Below are 22536 nucleotides of genomic sequence, written 5' to 3'. Positions count from 1 at the left end.
AAAACAATCTAAACATTAAATTCATTTATATAGTTACTGGTTATTTTGCGTTTCAGAAAATGATGAAGGAATGTATGGTGAGACTTATATATTGTGAAATGCTTGGATATGATGCTTCCTTTGGCTATATTCATGCAATCAAGTTAGCCCAACAAGGAAGCCTCTTAGAAAAAAGAGTAGGTATGTATGTGTTTAAGACTTTCATACTTTCATGTTGTTCTTGAAGTTCCAATTATTATACAGAATGAATGATGGCAGGTATATAGTATGTTTTTAGAATGCTGTATTATAATTTCTTTTTTTTTTTTTTTTTTTTTTTTGAGATGGAGTCTCACTATGCTGTCCAAGCTAGACTGCAGTGGCTTGATCTTGGTTCACTGCAACCTCTGCCTCCTGGGTTCAAGAAATTCTTCTGCCTTAGCCTCCCAAGTAGCTGGGATTACAGGTGTCCACCACTACACCTGGCTAATTTTTGTATTTTTAGTAAAGATAGGGTTTCACCATGTTGGCCAGGCTGGTCTCAAACTTCTGACCTCAGGTGATCCGCCCACCTCAGGCTTCCAAAGTATTGGGATTACAGACATGAGCCACTGTGCCTGGGCAATAGAGCTGATACTAAGAAGGCTGTTTAACCTTATTCATTTAATGGCCAGAAATGTTTCTTTATAGAATAAAACTGAAATTTACTAGAGTAATTTTAACTATCTTGTTCTTAGCCTCTCAAATGGTAGCTATGAGAATTAGCAGTAACTTCAAAAAATTTCTCTCTGTAGTCAAGCTTTAGGGCTGTAAGGAAAAATTCTTTTAGGCAATTAAATCCTCTATTCATAAAGATTCAGCTTTATACAGAATCTCAAGAAGGAAGCATTTTAGAATACTAAAGGGAAGAACATGTTCTTCAGAGAAGTTGATAAAGTCATGTCGTTTAGGACTAGCATTACTCATAAATTATATTGATCTGTCTTATCAGATGATGACAGGGTGGAAGTGACAGATGTCTTGGTAAAGATTCTGAGACTGAATGCACATAATATTCCACTTGTGGAACCCCACTGCACCCAAAACACTCTTCGATCTTTTTTTTTAATTTTTTTTTTTTTTTTTTTTAAAGACAGGGTTTTACCATATTGGTCAGTCTGGTCTCGAACTCCCGACCTCAGGTGATCCTCCCGCCTCGGCCTCCCAAAGTGCTGGGATTACAGACATGAGCCACTGTGCCTGGCCTAAATTTGTTTTTTTAAATCTCATCTTGAATTGTATCTTTGATCTTTTAAACTTGTTATAGTCTTTTTTTTTCCCCCCAAGACAGAGTCTTGCTTTGTCATCCAGGCTGGAGTGCAGTGGCTTGATCTCACCTCACTGCAGCCTCTGCTTCCTAGGTTCAAGAAATTATACTGCCTTAACCTCCTTACAGGCGCTGGGATTACAGGCGCCTGCCACCACAGCCAGCTAATTTTTGTATTTTTAGTAAAGATGGGGTTTAACCATGTTGGCCAGCCTGGCCTTGAACTCCTGACCTTGTGATCCACCTGCCTCGGCCTCCCAAAGCGCTGGGATTACAGATGTGAGCCACCATGCCCATCCAAACTTGTTATAGTCTTTCCTCCAAGTAGAATGCCCTCTAGCATTCTCTGTGTCTGTCCATATTCCAAATCAAATTTAAATTCTTCTATGATCACACAGGTGGCTCCTACCATCTGTTACCTTTTATTGTTATCTTTTCATATATTAATGTCTTGGCTCCTGAACTAATTTTAAGCTCCCTAAAGGCAGGAATTTTTTTTAAAAGCTTTTAAATTAGTTTTTATTAGTAATTTGTTTTTCTTAAAACTTTGATTTCTCTTAAACATTATGCAAATATGGAATTTAAGCTTTTCCAGTCATATTCACTGTTTTCAGTTGTCATCCCAAACCTGGAAAATCCTGTTAGAATTTTTGTGTGTCTGAAGTCTTTCTAATGGTGATGTTCTTTTAGCTTCTGAAAGACTGTATTTGTAGTGTTTTTTTCTCTTCTTTGGTTTTGATCAAAGAAGAAAAACAGCAAAAAGGAAATTTCAACCATTGTTGAGCATTTTGAGAAAAGTAAAAACCAGCTTCATCCTTTTCATTTCTAAGGAAAAGCATGTTAGATGTGAATACATTTGGAAATGTTTATAATTCAGCCGTAACAGGAGTCAGTGATGGCAGATTTTAGGCAAAAGTCTGATATTTCTTTGCTTTCCTCCCATCTTACCTTACATCTCATTTCTTTTACTTTTCTATTTCTCTATTTCTTTCCTTTTTAATGTTTTCCTTCAACTTTGGGCCATTTTCTCTTAATTGCTTTATATACTAGCTCACAGCAGTTGAAATAACATTGATATTCTTCTTAGAGGTATCTATTTTGTTAAAGACTCTGGAAGACAGATCCAAAGAAATTAACCTTCAATAGTGAAATTTTGGCTTGATTAGGAAAAATATTTCTGACTGGAAAATCTTCTTAGGGATTGCCTGTTTATAAAATTTATTCATTATTCATGGAATTGATGCAATGAGTGCCTACCGTATGCCAGATACTGCAGTTAAGCTTATAGATGAATAACTTAAGTTGCTTCCACTTTGAGGATCCCTGCAGTGGCAGGGGAGAGGACAGAGACAAACAGAAATTAATAGTTACAGTTACACCATAGGCCGGGTACAGTGGCTCATGCCTGTAATCCCAGCCGAGGTGGGCGGATCACCTGAGGTTAGGAGTTCAAGACCAGCCTGGCAAACATGGCGAAACCCTGTCTCTACTTCTTTACTGAAAATACAAAAGGCAGCTGGGCATGGTGATGCGTGCCTGTAGTCGCAGCTACTGGGGAAGCTGAGGCATGAGAAATGCTTGAACCCGAAAGGCGGAGTTTGAAGGCGGAGTTTGCTGTAAGCCGAGATCATGCCGCTGCACTCCAGCCTGGGTGACAGAGTGAGACCTTGTCTCAAATAAATAAATAAAGTTGTAATTAAAAACCTTGTAACTATAATTTTATAGTTACAGATGCTTATCTTTTTTTTTTTTTTTTTAAAGATGGGGTTTCTCCATGATGGCCAGGCTGGTCTTGAACTCCTGACCTCAGGTGATCCACCCACCTTGGCCTCCCAAAGTGCTAGGATTACAGGCATGAGCCACCGTGCCCGGCTACAGATGCTTATCTTAAAGGGGGTCTCAGAGTCATTTTTATTGAGGCTCATGATCTTTAGGAAAATATTTCTTGCCTGGGCAAAAGAGTGAGACCCTGTCTTAATAAATAAATAAAGTTGTAATTAATAACCTTGTAACTATGTCATTTTATAATTACAGAAGCTTATCTTAAAGGGCATCTCAGAGTCATTACTGAGACACATGATGTTTAGGAAAATACTTCTTGCCAATTAGAGTGACATGTATCTGCAGACATCAGATGCTTTTAATGTGTGTTATTGAATGGAAATCATTTTTTAAAGATATAATTTATGGGGCTGGGTGTGATGCCTAATGCCTGTAATGCCAACACTTTGAAAGGCTTAGGCAGGCAGATCACTTGACATTAGGAGTTTGAGACTAGCCTGGCCAGGGTGGTGAGCCCCCTTCTCTACTAAGAATACAAAAATTAGCCGGATGTGGTGGTACATGCCTGTTGTCCCAGCTATTTGGGAGGCTGGGCTCAGAGGATCACTTGAACCTGGGAGGTGGAGGTTGTGGTAAGTTGAGATCGTGCCACTGCACTCCAGCCTGGGCAACACAGTGAGAATGTGTCTCAAAAAAATATATATATATATATACGTACAGGTATATATATAATTTATGCCTTCTATATGTCTTCACTTTGGTACTGTTGTCTCACCCACTCTCCTAAAATTTAAGGCCAGCTTTGGTGCTTTCTCTGATGCAGAATGTCTTTTTTTTTTTTGAGATGGAGTTTTGCTCTTGTCTCCCAGGGTGGAGCTCAATGGCATGATCTTGGCTTACTGCAACCTCTGCCTCCTAGGTTCAAGCAATTCTCCTGACTCAGCCTCCTCATTAGGTAGGATTACAGGTACCTGCCACCACGCCCAGCTAATTTTTGTATTTTTAGTAGAGATGGAGTTTTTTGCCATATTGTCCAGGGTACTTTTGAACTCCTGACCTCAGGTGATCCACCTACCTTGGCCTTCCAAAGTGCTGGGATTACAGTTGTAAGCCACTCACTGTGCCTGGTCAGAATGTCTTATTTTTTTGTATGAATATTTTTGAATAAATACATTTCTTTTCTAAAAAAATTATTTTTTTTAGAGACAGAGTCTTGCTCTGTCACCCAGGCTGAAGTGCAGTGGCGGGGTCTTGGCTAACTGCAACTTTTGCCTCACAGGTTCAAACGATTCTTCTGCCTCAGCTTCCCAAGTAGCTGAGATTACAGGCAAGTGCTACCATGTCTGGCTGATTTTTGTGTTCTTAGTAGAGACAGACTTTGTAGCTGTGTTGGCCATGCTGGTCTCCTGATTTCAAGTGATCTGTCTGCCTCAGCCTCCCAAAGTGCTGGGATTACAGGCGTAAATACCTGTTAAGTGTCTGGCCAGTATTCATCTTCATGTGAAAGATAAGAAGACGGAGGCTCAGAAAAGTCAAGTAACTTACAGAGCATATAAGCATAAGTCATAGAGCAGATAAATGGAACCAGAGCCCAAATTTATATACTCAAAGCTTGTATACCTCATTCTTAGTCATACCAAATATAATCTATAATCATAGTTGTTATTCTTTGTTTCCCTGAAATTTTTCTCATTTTTTGAGTCCCCGTGTTCTTTCCCATTTTCCGATTGTTGAAACAGTTGGGATATTATTTGTAAAAGAAAGAATTAAGGTTTCATTGAGATGGCCTTTGGATTAGTTTGTTGACCTTGATATTGGTGTCTTGGGAATGTGTGTTACCTTAGCTAAACAGGTGATTTATCAGCAATCTAATAAGACAGTCTCTGCTTTAAATGCTTTCTGGGGGCCCTGGTGTGGTGGCTCACTCCTGTAATCCCAGCACTTTGGGAGGCTGAGGTGGGAGGGATTGCTTGAGTGTGGGATTTTGAGACCAGCCTAGGTAACATAGTGAGACCCTGCTCTACAAAAAAAAAAAAAAAAAAAAAAGTCAGTGTGATGGTGCACACCTGTGGTCCCAGCTGCTTGGGAGGCTGAGATGGAGGATCATTTGAGCTTGGAAGGTAGAGGCTGCAGTGAGTTTTCATTGTGCTACTGCCTTCCAGCCTGAGTGACGGAGTGAGACTCAGTCTCAGAAAACAAAATGAAACAAAATAAATGCTTTCTGGGATTTTCCTAATCTCTTTCTTGGTCAGATTTTTTCATCTATTATGATCGCAGGAGTAATAGCTCTCCTCCTCTGACTTATAGTGAAGGTGTTGGAATTGGTCATGCTGCCACCTCTTGGTTGTGAGAATAGGAAGTTTCTATTTTCTCATGTTCATAGTGGACACAGACAGATGGATGCTGGGTAATGATGGGTATAGTTAACATTAGAATCCCTGATGAAAGGGTGGAAAGAATTGAGAAGAATGAAAAACAATGAGTGTGGAGTCAGGAAATCAGGTCTTGTCATAGACTATATGGAGAGACAGTAAAACATGGGGGTTTAAAATGTAGACTGACTCCACCTGTTTGGGTTTGAGTTTTGGCTCCACCATGTGATAGGTGTGGACCTTGGGAAATTGCCCTTTTTTGGGTCTCGTTATTGTATTGGGATAATATCGCCTATCTCATAGGGTGGTTGCGAGGGTTAAACAAAGTAATGCTTATAAAGTACTTGACCCATAGTGACTGTCTAATTAAAGTGTTATTATCAATATGAAGGGTGACTGAGAAAATTCCTTGGAGCATCTAGATTCCATGTACATGGCATTTGTCATAGTGTTAATATATTTCCTCAATCTTAAAATGTGCTTTTAAAATGTTTTAATATTATTGCAGTAAAAATGCTTATTTAAGCCAATGAGTACATTTAATGTAGCAGATAGTGTTTCTTTCCTGAATAACTGTTATTCTTTCAATTGAGAAAATAAGGTATTGTGTGTGTGGCTTAATATATTTAATATATGATTTATATCATGTGGGTTGGCATTATAACTCACTATTCACTGTAGTGATTAGCTTTTTTTTTTTTACTGTAGTGATTTGTTTTGAATTATATGTTTCAATATAGCATTTATAAAATAAATAATGCTTTGATTGATAATGTAAGGATTTGCACAAAAGATAGAAGGCATATTTTCTCAGTGTCATTTACAAGATTTTAAGTTGATATACATAGCGTCTATTCAATTTCTGGAATATCTTATGAAATACATAATTCTGGAAGATTTCATGGTGAAGAATACCTGAAATCTTCTCTACTGAAGGTTAAAAATCTTCAGTAAAAAACATAAGGTTAAAAACCTTATATTTTACAATTTGTTTTTATATTTACTTGTAACTTGTATCTTTGATACTTAAAGGACTGCTTTGTTTAACTTCTTGTGAAAAGTCTATTTTTGGTAGGTAGTAATGAGACTTTTCCCTCAATTTTTATAGGTTATTTGGCTGTTTCCTTATTTCTACATGAAAGTCATGAGTTATTGCTTCTCCTCGTGAATACAGTTGTAAAGGTATTGTATTGTATTTTGGTTAATATGAAGTCATAATTCTTGCCAGCCCCTGACATTTCTCCTCAATCATATTTAATTAGATAATATTAGAAGAAAGTAGGCTTACAGAATGTGCTTAGAAAAATCTTTTAGATCAGTTTCTGCATTTATAAAATGTAGTTAAATAATAGAACTTAGAGTTGTGAGGATTAAATGAAACACTATGTGAAATAGTAGCTGCTGCTCTTGTTATAATTTCATTTTAAAACACAGAGTTAGAATTAGAGTCCAGGGCTCTAAGCTTTTAGTTTAGGGTATGCTTTCCATGCTGTTATCTCTTTTTCTAGGATCTGTCCTAATGGGAGATAAACTGAGGAATTGAAGTCTTTAAAATTTAAGGAGTCATGTAAAAAAAGAATAAGATGTAATCAAGTAACGGAAATGTAGAGATAATAAAAACAGTTTACACTCACAGTATTTTCTGTTAAACTTCTAAATCAGAAAGATAATGAAATGTAATTAATTTGTTGAGCTTTTTATTTTGTGTCAGTTTTTTGATACATGAGAGATAACAATATTTTCTGAACTGTAAGTCATATACTATATTAAAGGTTACTAGTAGGTTAAATTTTTTCCAAACTTAGAAAACATATTTTTAGGTTCTATTAGAATGGTTTATAAACCATATGCACAGATAAGTATAAATGAATGTATGCATTTTATTGTGAATATTCCAGAATCACTTCCATTTAAACTTACGCTCATATTATTGTTGATTAATAAGAAAAACTCATAAAATTGTTTTATTATTGATTTAGAAAAGTTTTAAAGGCTGTAATAAAGGAGGCTACTTTGGCTTGTATCAGAAATTTTATATCAGTTGCCTTTTGGCTTTATTTCTCTACTGACTCTATTAAGGCAAATAAAACGAATAGGAGCATTCCAATAAAATATTCCATAAGTCTGAATATACAAATTAATTATAAATTGCACAAAATTACTAAGCATATAGGACCATTACAGCGTTGAATTTGCCATTTCTAGTTCCAGTAGTTACACTGAATGTTTTCTTTGTTTAATGTTTTGTCAGGACCTGCAGAGCACTAACCTAGTAGAAGTGTGCATGGCACTTACAGTTGTTAGCCAGATTTTCCCCCGAGAAATGATTCCAGCTGTTCTTCCGTTAATAGAAGATAAACTTCAACATTCTAAGTAAGTAAATTCTTTTGGGATAGGTGTCTATACCATATATTTCAAAATAGAAGTTTATACCAGAAAATTTATTATAACTTCAGTACTACCAGGATAGAGATTATTCTTTGAGTGCTAGAAATAATACAAAAATCTTCAATAAGATCATCTTTATTTTTATGTGGGTTTAGGGAAATGGTAGGCAGCTTTCTAAAGTTAAAAGAGACAGTGAGGCCTAGTGTCCAGGAATCCTTGGCTTTCCTCCCAGTTCTACCACTAATGAGCAGTTTTTCCTTGGCTATATGGGGTTGGTTGAAGCTCCTTAGTTCTCCCAAAGTTGTTTTGGGGATAAAGTGAAATAATGAAAAACATATGGAGATTGTGCAAGTGTTGTGAATGCAAAGCTTCAGTGTAGTGGAAAGATGCTTTTTCTATCAAAACCACAGCATTTCAATTCCATTTTACAGTAGAATGTATCCAAATAAACTTAATTTACCTTGTAGTATTTTGCTAATCTTCTCTTGTAAGTGTCCTTAACTGTTTCCTTATTAGGTTGACGGACTTGTTCACCATATTTTGAATTATTAATATTTTATTTTTGACTAAACCCCTTTATATCATAATTTTTAAAGTTGAAAAACGTTTGCAGTCATTTTCTTTTGTGATTATGGTATGTCAGTTATATATTCTTGATAAAGTTTTTTTTGTTACTCATAGAACCTTTATATGCTTTAAGTCAGTTGTTTTGTTTTGTTTTTTTCTGAGATGGAGTTTTGCTCCTGTTGCCCAGGCTGGAGTGCCATGGTGCAATCTCAGCTCACCGTAACCTCTGCCTCTCGGGTGCAAGTGATTCTCCTTCCTCAGCCTTCCAAGTAGCTGGGATTACAGGCATGCACCACCACCTCCTGCTAATTTTGTATTTTTGGTAGTGATGGGGTTTCTCCATATTGGTCAGGCTGGTCTCGACCTCCCAACCTCAGGTGATCTACCCGCCTTGGCCTCCTGAAGTGCTGGGAGCCACCAAGCCCAGCCAAGTCAGTATTTTTAATGTTTTCAGATTGCAAAATATTGTCTTATAGATTATATTCTTTAAGAAATATTGGATCATGAATCTTTCAGCTAAAATGATAGCTTTTACTAAGAATTATAGAATAGCTTCATAGATCTTTCAGACTTTTTATGTATTGTATATCTGTGTTTAGAACAAAGGATGATTATAGACAATTAAAAAAGAAATAAAATATTAACTTTTTCTTTTCTGAGACAGAGTGTTTTGCTCTTTGGACCAGGCTGAAGTACAGTGGCACGATCTCGGCTCACTGCAGCCTCTACCTCCTGGGTTCAAGTAATTCTGCCTCAGCCTCCAGAGTAGCTAGGATTACAGGTGCATGCCACCATGCCCAGCTAATTTTTGTTTCTTTTGGTAGAGACACAGTTTCACTAGGCTGGCCAGGCTGGTCTCGAACTCCTGACCTTGTGATCCTCCTGCCTCGGCCTCCCAAAGTGCTGGGATTACAGGCTGAGCCACCACACCTGGCCAATGTTAGCTTTTTAAAAGATATTTTTATGGCAATCTAATTATAGCAGCAGCATATTTTTAGTTAACTTTTGCTTACCACCACTTTTGTGGTGACTTTACTTACTGACTGTTTGTATCAAATCCCCCTGAGAATTGAAAGATCCTTTTTCATTTTTTTCTTTGTTGCTTCCTATTTAGTCTAATTTAAAGTCCTGGCTAGAGTTTAGACTTTTTGAAACTCTGCTTCTGCAGTTATGGCCATACTTAGCCCCATGCTTGGGAGTAAAGAGCTGAAGAATATGGGGCAGAGGTATAGGTAAGCCAGTAGGTGTCACAAAGAATATGTGAAACAAGGCTCAAATTCAACTTTTGAATCCCATGCTGTATTTCAGCATACCAACCCCACAGCCTGAATCTAGGTCTCTTATCTTCTGTTAGTACTTACCACCACTTGAGGCCAGGCCTGTGGATTCCTGGGCCTATTCTGAGTTTGTGTTTCTTTTTTCCTCACCTTATTTACCTATTCTTTCCCAGAATTAATGTCAGTTAACACCCAATGGCAATACATTGGGATGTGGCTTGCATTCACTACAGTATTAATACTAATAGTAAATCTGTTGTTAATCTGGCTTTCCTTTTTTTTTTCTTTTTGTAAAAAATAGTTTTCCATCATGGCATAGCTTGCCTAGGAAGATAAGAGTTGTTTATTAATGGAATTTCTATGACCATTTATTAAGAATCTTATAAAAGGTGTTCTTGAGTGGAACACAAAAGATTGCATTGAATAATCTCAGTCTTGAGATTCTATAATAGAAATATCTCTTAAGGAACCCTAAAAGTAAATACTTCACTTTTGTGATGTTTGCTGCTGTTCTGAGCCCTGCCAGCATAGTCTGCAAATAAGAGATATGTAGAAATAGACAATTAACAAGGAAGAAGCTTCCTTGGAAACTACATCGTGAACATAGGATGGCATTTCTTTATTTTTGTTTCTGTGTGCTAGACATAAGCTTCTACAGATGAAGTACAAGACTAGTATGTACTTTTCCTCTTTATGATCATTAGGTTTTGAAACAGATTAACTGGACAAGGAAAGGAGTAACATCTTTTTATTCCATGTGTGTCCTTGTATTCCTTCCGTCTGTCCTCCAAAGTATTTTGAGTCTGCTATCCAGTGATTAAAAGAATAATAAAAATAAAATAGAAAGCTATTTTAGAATGAAAATGTTAATGAGTTTTTTCTTTTCTTTCTCATTTTTTGAGACAGTCTTGCCCTGTCACCCAGGCTGTAGTGTGGTGGCACCATCTTGGCTCACTGCAACTTCTGCCACCCAGGCTCAAGCGATTCTTGTGCCTCAGTTACCCAAGTAGCTGGGACTACAGGTGTGCACCACCACACCTGGCTAATTTTTGTATTTGTAGGAAAAACAGGGTTTTGCCATCTTGGCCAGGATCGTTTTTAACTCCTGGCTTCAAGTGATCCATCCACCTTGGCCTCCCAAAGTGCTGGGATTACAGGCCAAAGATTTTTTAATATTAATAAAGAGACTAATATTACTAGCTGAAATTACCTATTACTTACTTAAACTTACTGTTGACTTTTTTTAATTTTTAGAGATATGTTTTTTAAAAATAAATTTATTTTTCTTGTTTTTTTTGGTTTCTCAAAAGTATTATATGCTTGTTACAAAAAAAAAAAAAAATTCCCTAACTGGATACATATATAATATGGGCAGTTAAAGTTTTGAGACCTTACTTCTTAGAGGTAATCATTTTTATATTTAGTATATTAGAGAATAAATTAATAGAAATGGATGATTCTCTCTTTATTTGTAGATTAAGATAATGAGTCAGTATTTTGGAATCAGCTGGCCCAAAATCTTTCAAAGTAAATACTCAAAGATTCAGATTGGCTTGTTTAGGTTTCATTTTTTGTCTTCAGGGAGATTATACGAAGAAAAGCTGTTCTGGCATTATACAAATTCCATCTCATTGCTCCTAATCAAGTACAACATATTCATATTAAGTTTCGGAAAGCACTTTGTGACAGAGATGTTGGAGTCATGGCTGCTTCCTTGCATATATACCTTAGAATGATTAAGGTAAGTTGGAGATTTTAGCAAGTACTGAGTAGTTACCATTAGAAAAATACAATTATGGAATTAAAAGGAAACTTTGTTATTTTGGTAAAATGCTTAGTTAACATTTTATGATTTTATTATTATATTTATTTTTAATTAGTAATTTTGCAAGTTGTTGATAGCATGAGTTGTAGGCACATTACAGGATTAGTTTTTTTTTTAGTGCCTAAAATTTTTTGATGTTACTAAGCAGGTATGGGAAAATGGTAGCTATGGAAGGTGTCTTAAGTTTGCAGATTTGTGTTTTCCCAAGGAGTAATTCTCTTTTATATAGCTTCGTGGATGCATAACAGTTTATAGAAATAAGGAGAACCAGTGGGGGTTGTGCAAGCTACCGACTATGGTGTTGACTCCATATATTGACACTGTACCATATGAGGAAAAAGGATTGAATGCTGTAGTAAAACACTTTTCTAAATGGCGTTGATGGATTTATACTAAATCAGCCTTAGTGTATTGCCTGAAACCATTTGTGTTCAAATATACATATTTGCAACGAATTTCATGGCACCTATTATAACAAAATAAAATATACTGTTGAACTCATTTAAAGTTATATTGTTTTTTATGTATTGTGTTTTAAAATAGTATAGTTTAAATAGATATTCAATACTAAATTTTATTTTTTCCCTAACATTTTGTAAAATTTGAAAGAGCCTTATTTCCCTTTTAAAAATTTGCCCTTGATACATAATAAAAATTAGAATATTAGAATAAAGAATCTAATGTTTCTTTTAAGGAGTATGTATCTAATTTCCCCAGTCCAAAAGATTACTCAGATAGATAATCAAGGCATACTCCTTCAGAAACAAGTATTTTTAGGTACTGAATGGCTAATTAATTTTTAATTGGCAGGCACACTGATTTTGGGGACTTTTAATGTTTAAGTAGTCTTGGCTGTGGTCTTCTACCCAGAACGAATTTAACTTATTTGCATGTGAAGTCTTTTGGAAACAGAGACTGCAAACAGGCCTTGATTTTCATCGAAAGGCAGAGGTATTACTGTCCTTTTGCAGTATGCCATTTCCTTTTACTTTTTGTTTTAATTGCTGGTATTGGCTATTAAGGATTCTATCTAAGATGTAATTATAAGAACTTTTGAAATATGATTAAACTGTATGTGGGAAAATGTAGGGAATGGTGGAAACTTTTCTGGGATGATTCAACTTTGGGCTCGTTAGCCAGAGGAATTTTATCATGGAAGAAATTATACGTATTAGAGCACTTTCATTAAATATGAACATAAACTTAAGCATGTATTAAGTTAGGTTCTATATGACATTTCACCCAGGTCTATTTATATTTAATAAGACATTACTAACAGAAAGTTTTTTTTTTTGGTGGGGGATGTAGGAGAATTCGTCTGGATATAAAGACTTGACTGGGAGTTTTGTAACCATTTTGAAGCAAGTAGTTGGAGGAAAGCTCCCAGTAGATTTCAATTACCACAGTGTGCCAGCACCATGGTTACAAATTCAGCTCTTGAGAATACTAGGACTTCTAGGAAAAGATGATCAAAGGTAAACTATTCTCAGTAAGTTTGCTTAATGACCCCATATCAGAAGATAGGCTTAGACTTTAGTTACCTAGTGGTTTAATGATAAACCAGATTCTTCCACTGTTTAATTAAATTAGCCATTGTAAGAAGCACATAAATGCTTTCAGGTTGCTGGGATAATCCTGGTTCTCTCCTTATCCTAATTTTACCCTTCATGAAAGGTACCTATGAAATGCCATCTCCTCTGTGAAGCTTTTGTGATTGTTCTAGTTCAGGGGTCAGGAAACTTTTTCTGCAAAGGGCCAGATAATAAATATTTTAGGCGTTGTGGGCCATATGTTGTCTTTTGCATGTATTCAACTCTGCTTTTATAGTATGAAAGCAGCTACAGATAGAACATAAATGAGTTAGCAAGGCTGTATTTAAAAGAAGCCTTTTTATGGACCTTAAAACTTGAATTTCAAATAATTGGAATATCATAAAGTATTATTCTTTTAATTTTTTTCTAACTGTTTCAAAATATAAAATCTCTTCTTAGCTTGAAGCCATACAAAACTAGGCATCTGGCCAGATTAGGCCTGTGGGCTGTAGTTTGTCACTAGTTGGATGTGAGTGTGTCACCTTTTTAATTCATTTACCTTAATTATTCTTTTAGCCAATAACTTAAACTTTTCATGTGTATCTTTCCAACTATATATGTGTTTGTGTGTATATTTTTTTTTCAATTTTGCCTTTTTTTTCCCTAAGTCTTGCTCTGTCACCTAAGCTGGAGTGCAGTGGCGAGATCTTGGCTCACTGCAACCTCCGCTTCTCAGATTCAAGAGATTTTCCCACCACAGTCTCCCAAGTAGCTGGGATTACAGGCGCGTGCCACCATGCCCAGCTAATTTTTATATTTTTAATAGAAATGGGTTTTACCATGTTGGCCAGGCTAGTCTCGAACTCCTGACCTCAGATGATCCACCCACCTCAGCCTTCCAGTGTTGGGATTATAGGCATGAACAACCACACCGGCCTCAATTTTGCCGTACTTTTTCAAACTGACAAACTTTCAAAGTTCCAAGGACGGTACAAGGAGCTCCCTTATACCCTGCACCTAGATTCATTAATTTATTTGCATTGATTGTATCATTCTCATTCTCTGTGTGTGTGCATGTGTGTGTGCATTTGCATGTGTACATACATATTATTTTATTTAAAAAACTGTTTCTGAATTGCTTGAGAGCAAGTCTTAAGATTTTAGTTCCCTTGAGAGCGAGGACCTTGGCTAGAGTTCCTGATACGTTTCTGTCTTAAGAAAATGTTTGCTAATTAGTGTTCTGATTTTATGAATTTTGTTTCCCTTTTATGTAGTAGGGTACCTTTGTATTCTGACTCTTTATCTTAGCTTTACAAAGGGACCATTCTTTAGGCTTTTGCTCCTAGAAATCAACTTCATCTCAGAATCCATTTGCCTGTGAGCTCCTGAGCAGCAGTAATTGAGCTACTTCACTCTTGGTATTACAGTGTTACTTTTTTATGTGTTTATGAATCTCAACTCCTGATTGAAACTTGGAGTAAAAACCTAAGGTGATGGAGCAGGCACACACATTAGAAATCATCGTCTTAATTATATTTTATTTTATATCATGCCACCCTATCCTAACATGGAGCTGTAGTTGGAGATGACTGGAATTATGTTTTAAAATCATGAATTTTATATTAATGCATCAGATCTTACTTGTCTAAAAAGACTTAATGCCATCCATTGTTATCAGGAAGTAACTTGAGAGGCATTCAGTGAATTTATTTATTAAACTTATTAACTATCTTCCTTTTTCTTGCCTTTGTGGATACATTTGGATAATACATACACACAGAGATGAGTAAGCTAGTCCTTACCTTCACAGCACTCAGGTGACTAGTAATTAGGCTGAGTTATCAATAGAGTGGAACTTTCTTATAATGTTATGGAACATTAGAATGTTTTCTCTTTTTGTGCCAACTCTAATGAGATTTTATTTTATCATAAATCTTATATTTTTTAGGACATTATTAACTTAATGTAGCAAAGTAAAAAATTAAGTTATAACCAGATTCTAAAGTATTTAATTGAAAAAACCAATTTACTGGAAAAGTCTGTTATATTTATGGTCTTTTATATCTCTTTGAATATTTTCTTGTGTTTTGTAGCATTGTGCTTCTTAGATGATTAGCATTTAGCTTGATCTTGTTCACAAATGTTTCTTTATTTCATGTGGTTAATTATGACTCATGCCAGGTATTAGCTTTTAAAATTGAGAAACTATAATCTAGGAACAATATTACCAAATTTTTGGGGGGGGCAGGGAAGAATTGGTAATGTCTGCTGTATGGTTATCTTCTGAGGAAGAAACGCTTGTACAATAAAACAAAGGATTTAGAATGTGGTTCTGGATTCCTATTATTGGATGTTTATACTTCAGTTAAGACAGATTAAAAATACATGCACTTAACATTGAACTTTCTAGCTGTAGATTTGGAAAAAACATTTTTTGAAAGAGATGTAATATATAGCCCAAATTATTTTGATATTTTATATTGTTTTTTATTTTATGACACAGTTTCTCTGCAAGACCACTGTATGTATCCTATGTTGCTGTTATTTTTTTTTTTCTGTTAGTGCTATTTGAATTTGTGAAACATGCAAAATACCAGCTGAGAAGCTATAGTTTTTTCACACTGGCCTCTTGGAGAGGATGTTTCTCTAACAAGTGTGGAGGCAGAGTGCTAGGGCTCCATAAGCACTGCACTTTTTTTTTTTTTTTACAGTATCTTCCTCGTCACAGTTATTGTTACTGTAATCAGTGACCATAAAGACATATGAATGGTACAAACCCACAATATATCTTTTTTTATATTTTATGTAAATGTAAGTAAAAATTTTCTTTATGAAGAACCTAGTTTTTGCTCAAAGAAAGACTAGTATTTGAATACTTTTTAATAGTATTTGATTAAAATATAGATAATATACTAACTGGAATAATATGGATAGATGAAGTGTTACTAGAGTAACTTAGAAGTATTCTGTCGAAAGGAAATTATAAAATGTAGTATGTTCAATCAAATAAAAACTTGGTTTGTAAACTAGGCACAGTGAGGAAAGAGTTGATTGACATACATATCTCATTGGCTAACTAGTCAACTTTGATAAAGTAGAAAGTTCAGCTCATGAAAAAGAGCAGACCTTTTAAGAAGTGAAATTTCCATAACTTCATCATAAAATGAATTTCTTTCACTTCTCTTCTGTAGATCCTCAGTTTTAAAGAGAAGTTTGAAAAACTATGTTTTATTGGGTTAGAATACTATAATTCTACTGCAAATAAAATATCTTTTAAACAGGACAAGTGAATTAATGTATGATGTTCTTGATGAATCCCTACGAAGAGCCGAGTTAAATCACAATGTCACATATGGTAGGTAATATATGTAAATGTTACTCTAATGACTGACAGTGTTCTTTAGTTTGCAGTTATATCTGTGTTGGAATACTATAAATTCCAGTAGAATTTTATACTTTGATTTTAAGATAGTTCTTTGGGTTATTATTTTTTCAATGTAAGCATTTAATTACTGATATAGACAGGAGTAATTTGAACTCATGGCATGTTCTAAATTTTGACCTCAGTTTATTATAATAATTGTCTGTATTGAAAACACATATCAAGTATCTCATTGTGAAGATAACTCCATAGATTGTTCCATACTTGGTAAAAATTTGCAGTATTCAAAGACAGTTCTAAAATAAAGGAATTGACTAGTTGTCAGATATTTTACTAAATTTCTGTTGTCAGGCCCTATGCAAGATACTTAGAATACAGCAGTGAAGGCTGGGCATGGTGGCTCATGCCTGTAATCCTAGCACTTTCGGAGGCCAAGGTGGGGCGGATCACCTGAGGTTGGGAGTTCGAGACCAGCCTGAGTAACATGGATAAATGCCACCTCTACTGAAGATAAAAAATTAGCCAGGTGTGGTGGCGCATGCCTGTGTTCCCAGCTACTCAGGAGGTTGAGGCAGCAGAATTGCTCGAACCTGGGAGTCGGAGATTGCAGAGAGCTGAGATCATGCCATTGCACTCCAGCCTGGGCACCAAAAGCAAAATCTGTCTTAAAAAAAAAAAAAAAAGAATACAGCAGTGAATAAAACATTATTATGGGGCTTATAAACTAGATGTATGGATAGTGTTAGGTGTTATCAGTATTACAAAAGAGAATTGTAGAGTGTGGTAGAATATAGCAGCTAGTCTAGGTGAGGGGAAGAATAAAGAAGGTTTTCCTGAGAAAGTAATATCTGTGAAGACATCTGAAGGATGAATAGGATATAGATAGGAATATATAGATGTAGAATAATAGTGTACTATTTTGTAGAGAGACAATAGTTATACAATTTAAAAATTAGTAATAGGAGATAAGAGTAAGTTGGGGAAGAGGATAGAAAACTGAGAAAGTAACCAAAAAAACTTCCAATTTTAACAGCCAGAGGGAGGAGCTATTCTTTTTGATCAGCCTGAAAGAGCTCAGTGAGGAAATTGAGATTTTTGGAGCTATTTAAAATGTAGAAGTAGAATAGTTTGAATTTTGCATGCTCTGGATGAAAGCAGTAGAAGAGGCACTGAGAGGTGTAACTCAAATGAGAAGTCATTTCTTAATCTGGCAAAATACCATGAAGTAGGAGATGAAAAGCATTACTTTTTCTTTTAGTTAGTTAACCTGTGGACTTTTTTTTTTTTTTTTTGTTTTATTTTTTTTGTGAGTTTGAGAAAAAAAAACTGTTGCCCAGGCTGGAGTGCAATGGTGCATTCTTGGCTCACCGCAGCCTCCACCTCCTGGGTTCAAGCGATTCTCCTGTCTCAGCCTCCCAAGTAGCTTGGATTGCAGGCATGTGCCACCATGTCTGGCTAATTTTTTTGTATTTTTAGTAGAGACAGGGTTTCACCATGTTGGCCAGGATGGTCTCGATCTCTTGACCTTGTGATCCACCCACCTCAGCCTCTCAAAGTGCTGGGGTTACAGGCATGAGCCACTGCACCTGGCCTAACCTGTGGATCTTTAAGAACAATGGTTGTAGAAGCATAGGTTAGACTGGAGTACAGAATTTGAATTAGTTTAACTGAAATAAAAAGCGCTTGACAAAGATGCAGTATGAATAAGGAGAAAGGATTGTGTATATGAGACTAATATAAGAAAAGTAATGCACATGGTAGTGAATTGTTATAGTAAACTTTGAAGGATAGATTTATGTTTTGCATATATGAATGATACTTAAGGCAATAAGGATGCTTTATTAATTTGTTCAGCCAGCATTTATTCAGTGCCTGTGAAACAAAAACTTGATTTTGTTTTAAACTAGGTGTGGATTGAGGAAAGAGTTGGTTGACTTAATGTATTTCTCCATGCTAAGTGTGGGAGGTAAAGGGAAGAATAAGGTAGACACAGCCTTGTCCTTATGAGTATGTAAGTATAATAAACAGTTAATATTATATAGGCTTCTGCTATGCAGTGAGAGTAAGGAGCCACAGATGTGGCTGACCCTTATTGAAGCAGGTGATGTTCTGAGAAGATCTGGAAAAGTGTCAGAATTTTTCCAGTAAGTTAAAGTAAGTTAAAATGCTTTGTTTGTGATATAACCAGTGTCCAGGATAAGGATTTGAAAGTCTTTCAAGAAATTCTGCTTAAAATTCAGTTAAAAATCTGCTTTTTTTTTTCCTTGCAGAAAGTTTTTTTTTTTAATTGACATTTCAGCTTTAATTTTTTTTATTTTTTTGAATAGGTAATATATGCACATGGGTCAAAATTCAAAAGGTACAAAAGGGTATACAATGAACAGTAAGTGTCCTTTCCACCCTTAACATCCACCACCCAGTTCCCTTTCCGGGGGATAACCACTGTTACCTGTTTCTTTTGATTTGGAGAATACTGTATACCTGAGAAAATGTCTTTTAATATTTTCAGTAGGACCCTTTTATTAAGATTGCTTGGCGGGGTGTGGTGGCTCACACCTGTAATCCTAGCACCTTGGGAGGCTGAGGAGGGCAGATCACTAGGTCGGGAGTTTGAGTTCAAGACCAGCCTGGCCAACATAGTGAAATTCCCTCTCTACTAAAAATACAAAAATTAGCTGGGCATGGTGGTACATTCCTGTAATCCCAGCTACTCGGGAAGCTGAGGCAGGAGAATTGCTTGAACTGAGACCCAGGAGACAGAGGTTGTAGTAAGCTGAGATCACGACACTGTACTCTGGCCTGGGCTACAGAGCGAGACTCTGTCTTCAAAAAAAAAAAAAAATTGCTTGAACCAACATCAGCAGTGTTTCACCTTGCTACAGAAACCTCATAGTTTCTATTGCTTCATTTCCTTTGTTTAGCTTTTCATTATGAAGCTTTTCCCTATATCTGTATTGATATAGTTTATAACTTATACTGATTATATCAGTGGTAGAGTATTCTCTAGCAATCCTGTTATAGATATTTTACTGCTTAAGAATGTTAATTTTAATTGTAAGCCTCATAAGGGCAGGGACTGTGTCTCTCTTATTAACCAGCATATCTCAGTAGCTGGCACTTTGTTAAGTAATATGCTTTAATTGAATTAAAGGAAGATAAAGTTATTTACATTATCAGTTATCTAAGTGGGTTTCAGTATTAATTCTTTCTATATCCTATTTTTATGGAAGCTCTATTATTACAATTTAGTGTCTAGTCAAGAAATAAATTACATTAAAGACATTTATTGAGTATCTGCTATGTGCCAGGCATTGTATAAGGTGGTGTATAGGGAATGAAAAAGTCTGTGTAACCTCTGTCTTTAAGAAGTTTATAATATAGTGGAAAGATAACTTGTTCATGAAAGCTTAATACCAGTGTAAGGCAGAATGTGAAGGGATGGTTCAGGGAATAAATATTATAGGAGTTCAGAGGAAGTAGAGATTATTAAGGGCCTGAGGGCACACATAGGGATTTATTGATTTGATAGGACCCTGAAAGGTAGGTAAGATTTAGATAGGCAGAAGGGAGGCTGAAGGGGCTTTTTAGGTAGAGGGAACATGAGAGAAGGTATAGACATGGGGCTGTTTAAATATAGTTTCAGAGAACAATGTCTCACCAGCCTGAAAGGGTAATTCATGGTGGGGAGCAGTGGAAAGGCCATATTGTGGAGGACCTCTCATGACAGCCAAATGAGTTTGGACTTTGTAAAACTGAAGGTATGGCAGGTTTTTGGATAAGGTACTGATAGCATGTGAATGTAATTTTTAGTAAATTAGTAAATTGAAAATTATATAAAAGGGAGTACGAAGGACAAAACCATCAAAAGTAGATAGGTAGAAGTGCTTTTCCCTGTTTTTTTTTTTCTCACTAACTTCACCTAAAACCCTTAGATACTATGTATAAGAAACATAAGACTCAAGAAGGTAGAGAAAAAAAATCAGACTGGTTAGAGACCTCACGACACAAGGAAACAGACATGGTGGTGTGTACCCTGGGTTTTATTTTTGCCTCAGTTACCCCAGACTGGATACTGAACAGCCAGCAGTCTGGAAATGCCAACAGACACAGACAAAAACACCCCAAGAAAAGCCTGCCCTCTCTCACCAAAGGACCAAAAAGAAAAAAATTAGCAAGGTAGAAAACTTGTAGACAACAATGCCTCTGTTCCATCCAAGCACTACACAGGAAAAAACTGTGGACCCATCCCCTCTGGCAAAGGCTAAGTGAAAAGCTAGGATTTCCACACTCACCAGGTATAAAGAGGTGCCCCAAAACACCCTTCCTGACCCCCTCTAGAGTGGTGACAGAAGCCCAAGAAGAAGCTGGAATTTCATTGGTGCCAGGTGATAAGGAAGGCTCCTTTCTTACACTGTCAGTGGAGGTGACTTGGGAAGTCTGGATTTTTCCCATCTGGGAGTAGGGAGTAATGAGCTACCCTTTCCCTCTTTGCAGCCAGGGTTTGGAGGCGGAGGTGTTAGAGAAAACCTGGTGGACAGTCAGAACTTCCACCCCTGATCAGCGATAATGAGGCCACTCCCTCATGGTGTCACTGGAGGCCACAAAGGGAGCGATAATGAGGTACCCCTCTCTCTCCCAGACAGGGTGGAATCAGTGGATACTCCCCTCAACAATAACCAGGAGCCTCTCTATCCCCAGGTATCAAAGGAGGCAGAATAGAGAGCCTGGATTCCATTCTCATTGGGTGATACCCCCCTCTCTCCTGCCAGAATGGTGGCAGTAGATACTTATTTAACTTAATTAAAGTGAAAGTAAACTCTTCTGAGGGATAAGGTGTCAGAAGAACTTCACGTTTTATTTGAGCATACATAATCCAACCCAAAATACCTATGATGAAACTGCAGTGCCATGAATGGTAGAACGTTATTAATTTTTAATTTAATAATATTTACTTTGTAGTATTTGAATTAGTACTAAGAGAATAACCAAGAGTACTAAAGAGTTACCAAGTTCTGTGTTGTATTTTTAAGTTTAGTCCCAAAGTGCTAGGATTACAGGCATGAGCCACCATGTGGCCGGGCATGGTGGCTCATGCCTGTAATCAGCACTTTGGGAGGCTGTGTTGGGTGGATGACTTGAGGTCAGGAGTCGAAACCAGCCTGGCCATCATGGTGAAACCCCATGTCTACTAAAAATACAAAAATTAGCTGGGCATAGTGGTACACGCCTGTACTGCCAGCTACTTGGAGGCTGAGGCAAGAGAATCACTTGAACCTGGGAGATGGAGGTTGCATACTCTTATCTCAAAAAAAAAAAAAAAAAAATCCTCAGTTGTATTTTACTTCACCTCCACAGAGAGGAGACAGCAGAGTGGCAGCTCTTTCAGTTATGAACTTATACTCAGATATTTGCAGAGTTGAAGAATAAAAGGACTCAGCTGTAGGTGAGAAACTAATTTACAAATCCATTAAATTCATTTTCAGCTCAATTATGTCTAAGAGACAAATAATAAGTGCAATTTTTGAACTATTATTTTTTTCCCTTATTAGCATCTCAGAAACCTTATGAGCATCTAAATATAAACATTTAAATTTTGGATGAGTAATAGCTGGCTTTTGTTAGTAAAACAATTTGATAGCAAGAGAGTTCTTAATGGTAGGAAGCTGTAATGAAAAATGTGTGGGTTATGATGGAAAATGGGATATCATCATTTGAAATCTTAGGACTGTCATGGTAGTTAACAGTTCAGCAAACTTTTTCTGAAAAGAGGGTGAGATAGTATACAATTTTAGGCTTTTCAGGTCATGGAGGTTTCTGTTCCATATTTTCCTTTGTTTTTTTGTTTTGTTTTTTTATAGCCTTTTAAAAATGTAAAAATTATTCTTAGTTCACAGGCCTATAAAAATAGGCTGAAGACTGGATTTAGTGGAAGTCTTTCCATTCCTGCCTTATCTTATTAGCAGATTGACTAAGCCCCTCTTTGTTTAGTTTGTTTAGTTCACAAATCATAAAGCCAACTTTTTTTTCATAGCACAAAGACATTTTATAGCATAGCATCTGAATATACAAAGTATCTTTAGGTTCAGATAACTTATGCTGTAGTTTTTCCTTTAAAGTCAGTTCCTT

The 22536-nt window shown here is 36.2% G+C and overlaps 1 protein-coding gene across 2 annotated transcripts in view; it reads left to right on the top strand.

Moving 5' to 3' along the window:
• Positions 1-22536, top strand: part of AP4E1 (adaptor related protein complex 4 subunit epsilon 1) — an 86592-nt gene that overhangs the window by 5559 nt on the left and 58497 nt on the right. Inside the window, exons 3-8 of one of the 2 annotated variants that reach the window (XM_032297474.1) lie at positions 57-180; positions 6548-6621; positions 7691-7812; positions 11253-11412; positions 12805-12971; positions 16310-16383. In XM_032297474.1, coding sequence (XP_032153365.1) covers positions 57-180; positions 6548-6621; positions 7691-7812; positions 11253-11412; positions 12805-12971; positions 16310-16383 — 721 coding nt within the window. The remainder of the gene's footprint in view (positions 1-56; positions 181-6547; positions 6622-7690; positions 7813-11252; positions 11413-12804; positions 12972-16309; positions 16384-22536) is intronic. The other variant, XM_032297475.1, reaches the window with a different exon arrangement.

The sequence above is a fragment of the Sapajus apella genome, unplaced genomic scaffold (assembly GCF_009761245.1).
Source record: "Sapajus apella isolate SASKATOON/1434 unplaced genomic scaffold, GSC_monkey_1.0 scaffold37, whole genome shotgun sequence".
Classification (NCBI taxonomy): Eukaryota; Metazoa; Chordata; class Mammalia; order Primates; family Cebidae; genus Sapajus; species Sapajus apella.
Note: the sequence above shows the minus strand (reverse complement) of the source record. Positions and strands in the feature narration are given on the sequence as shown.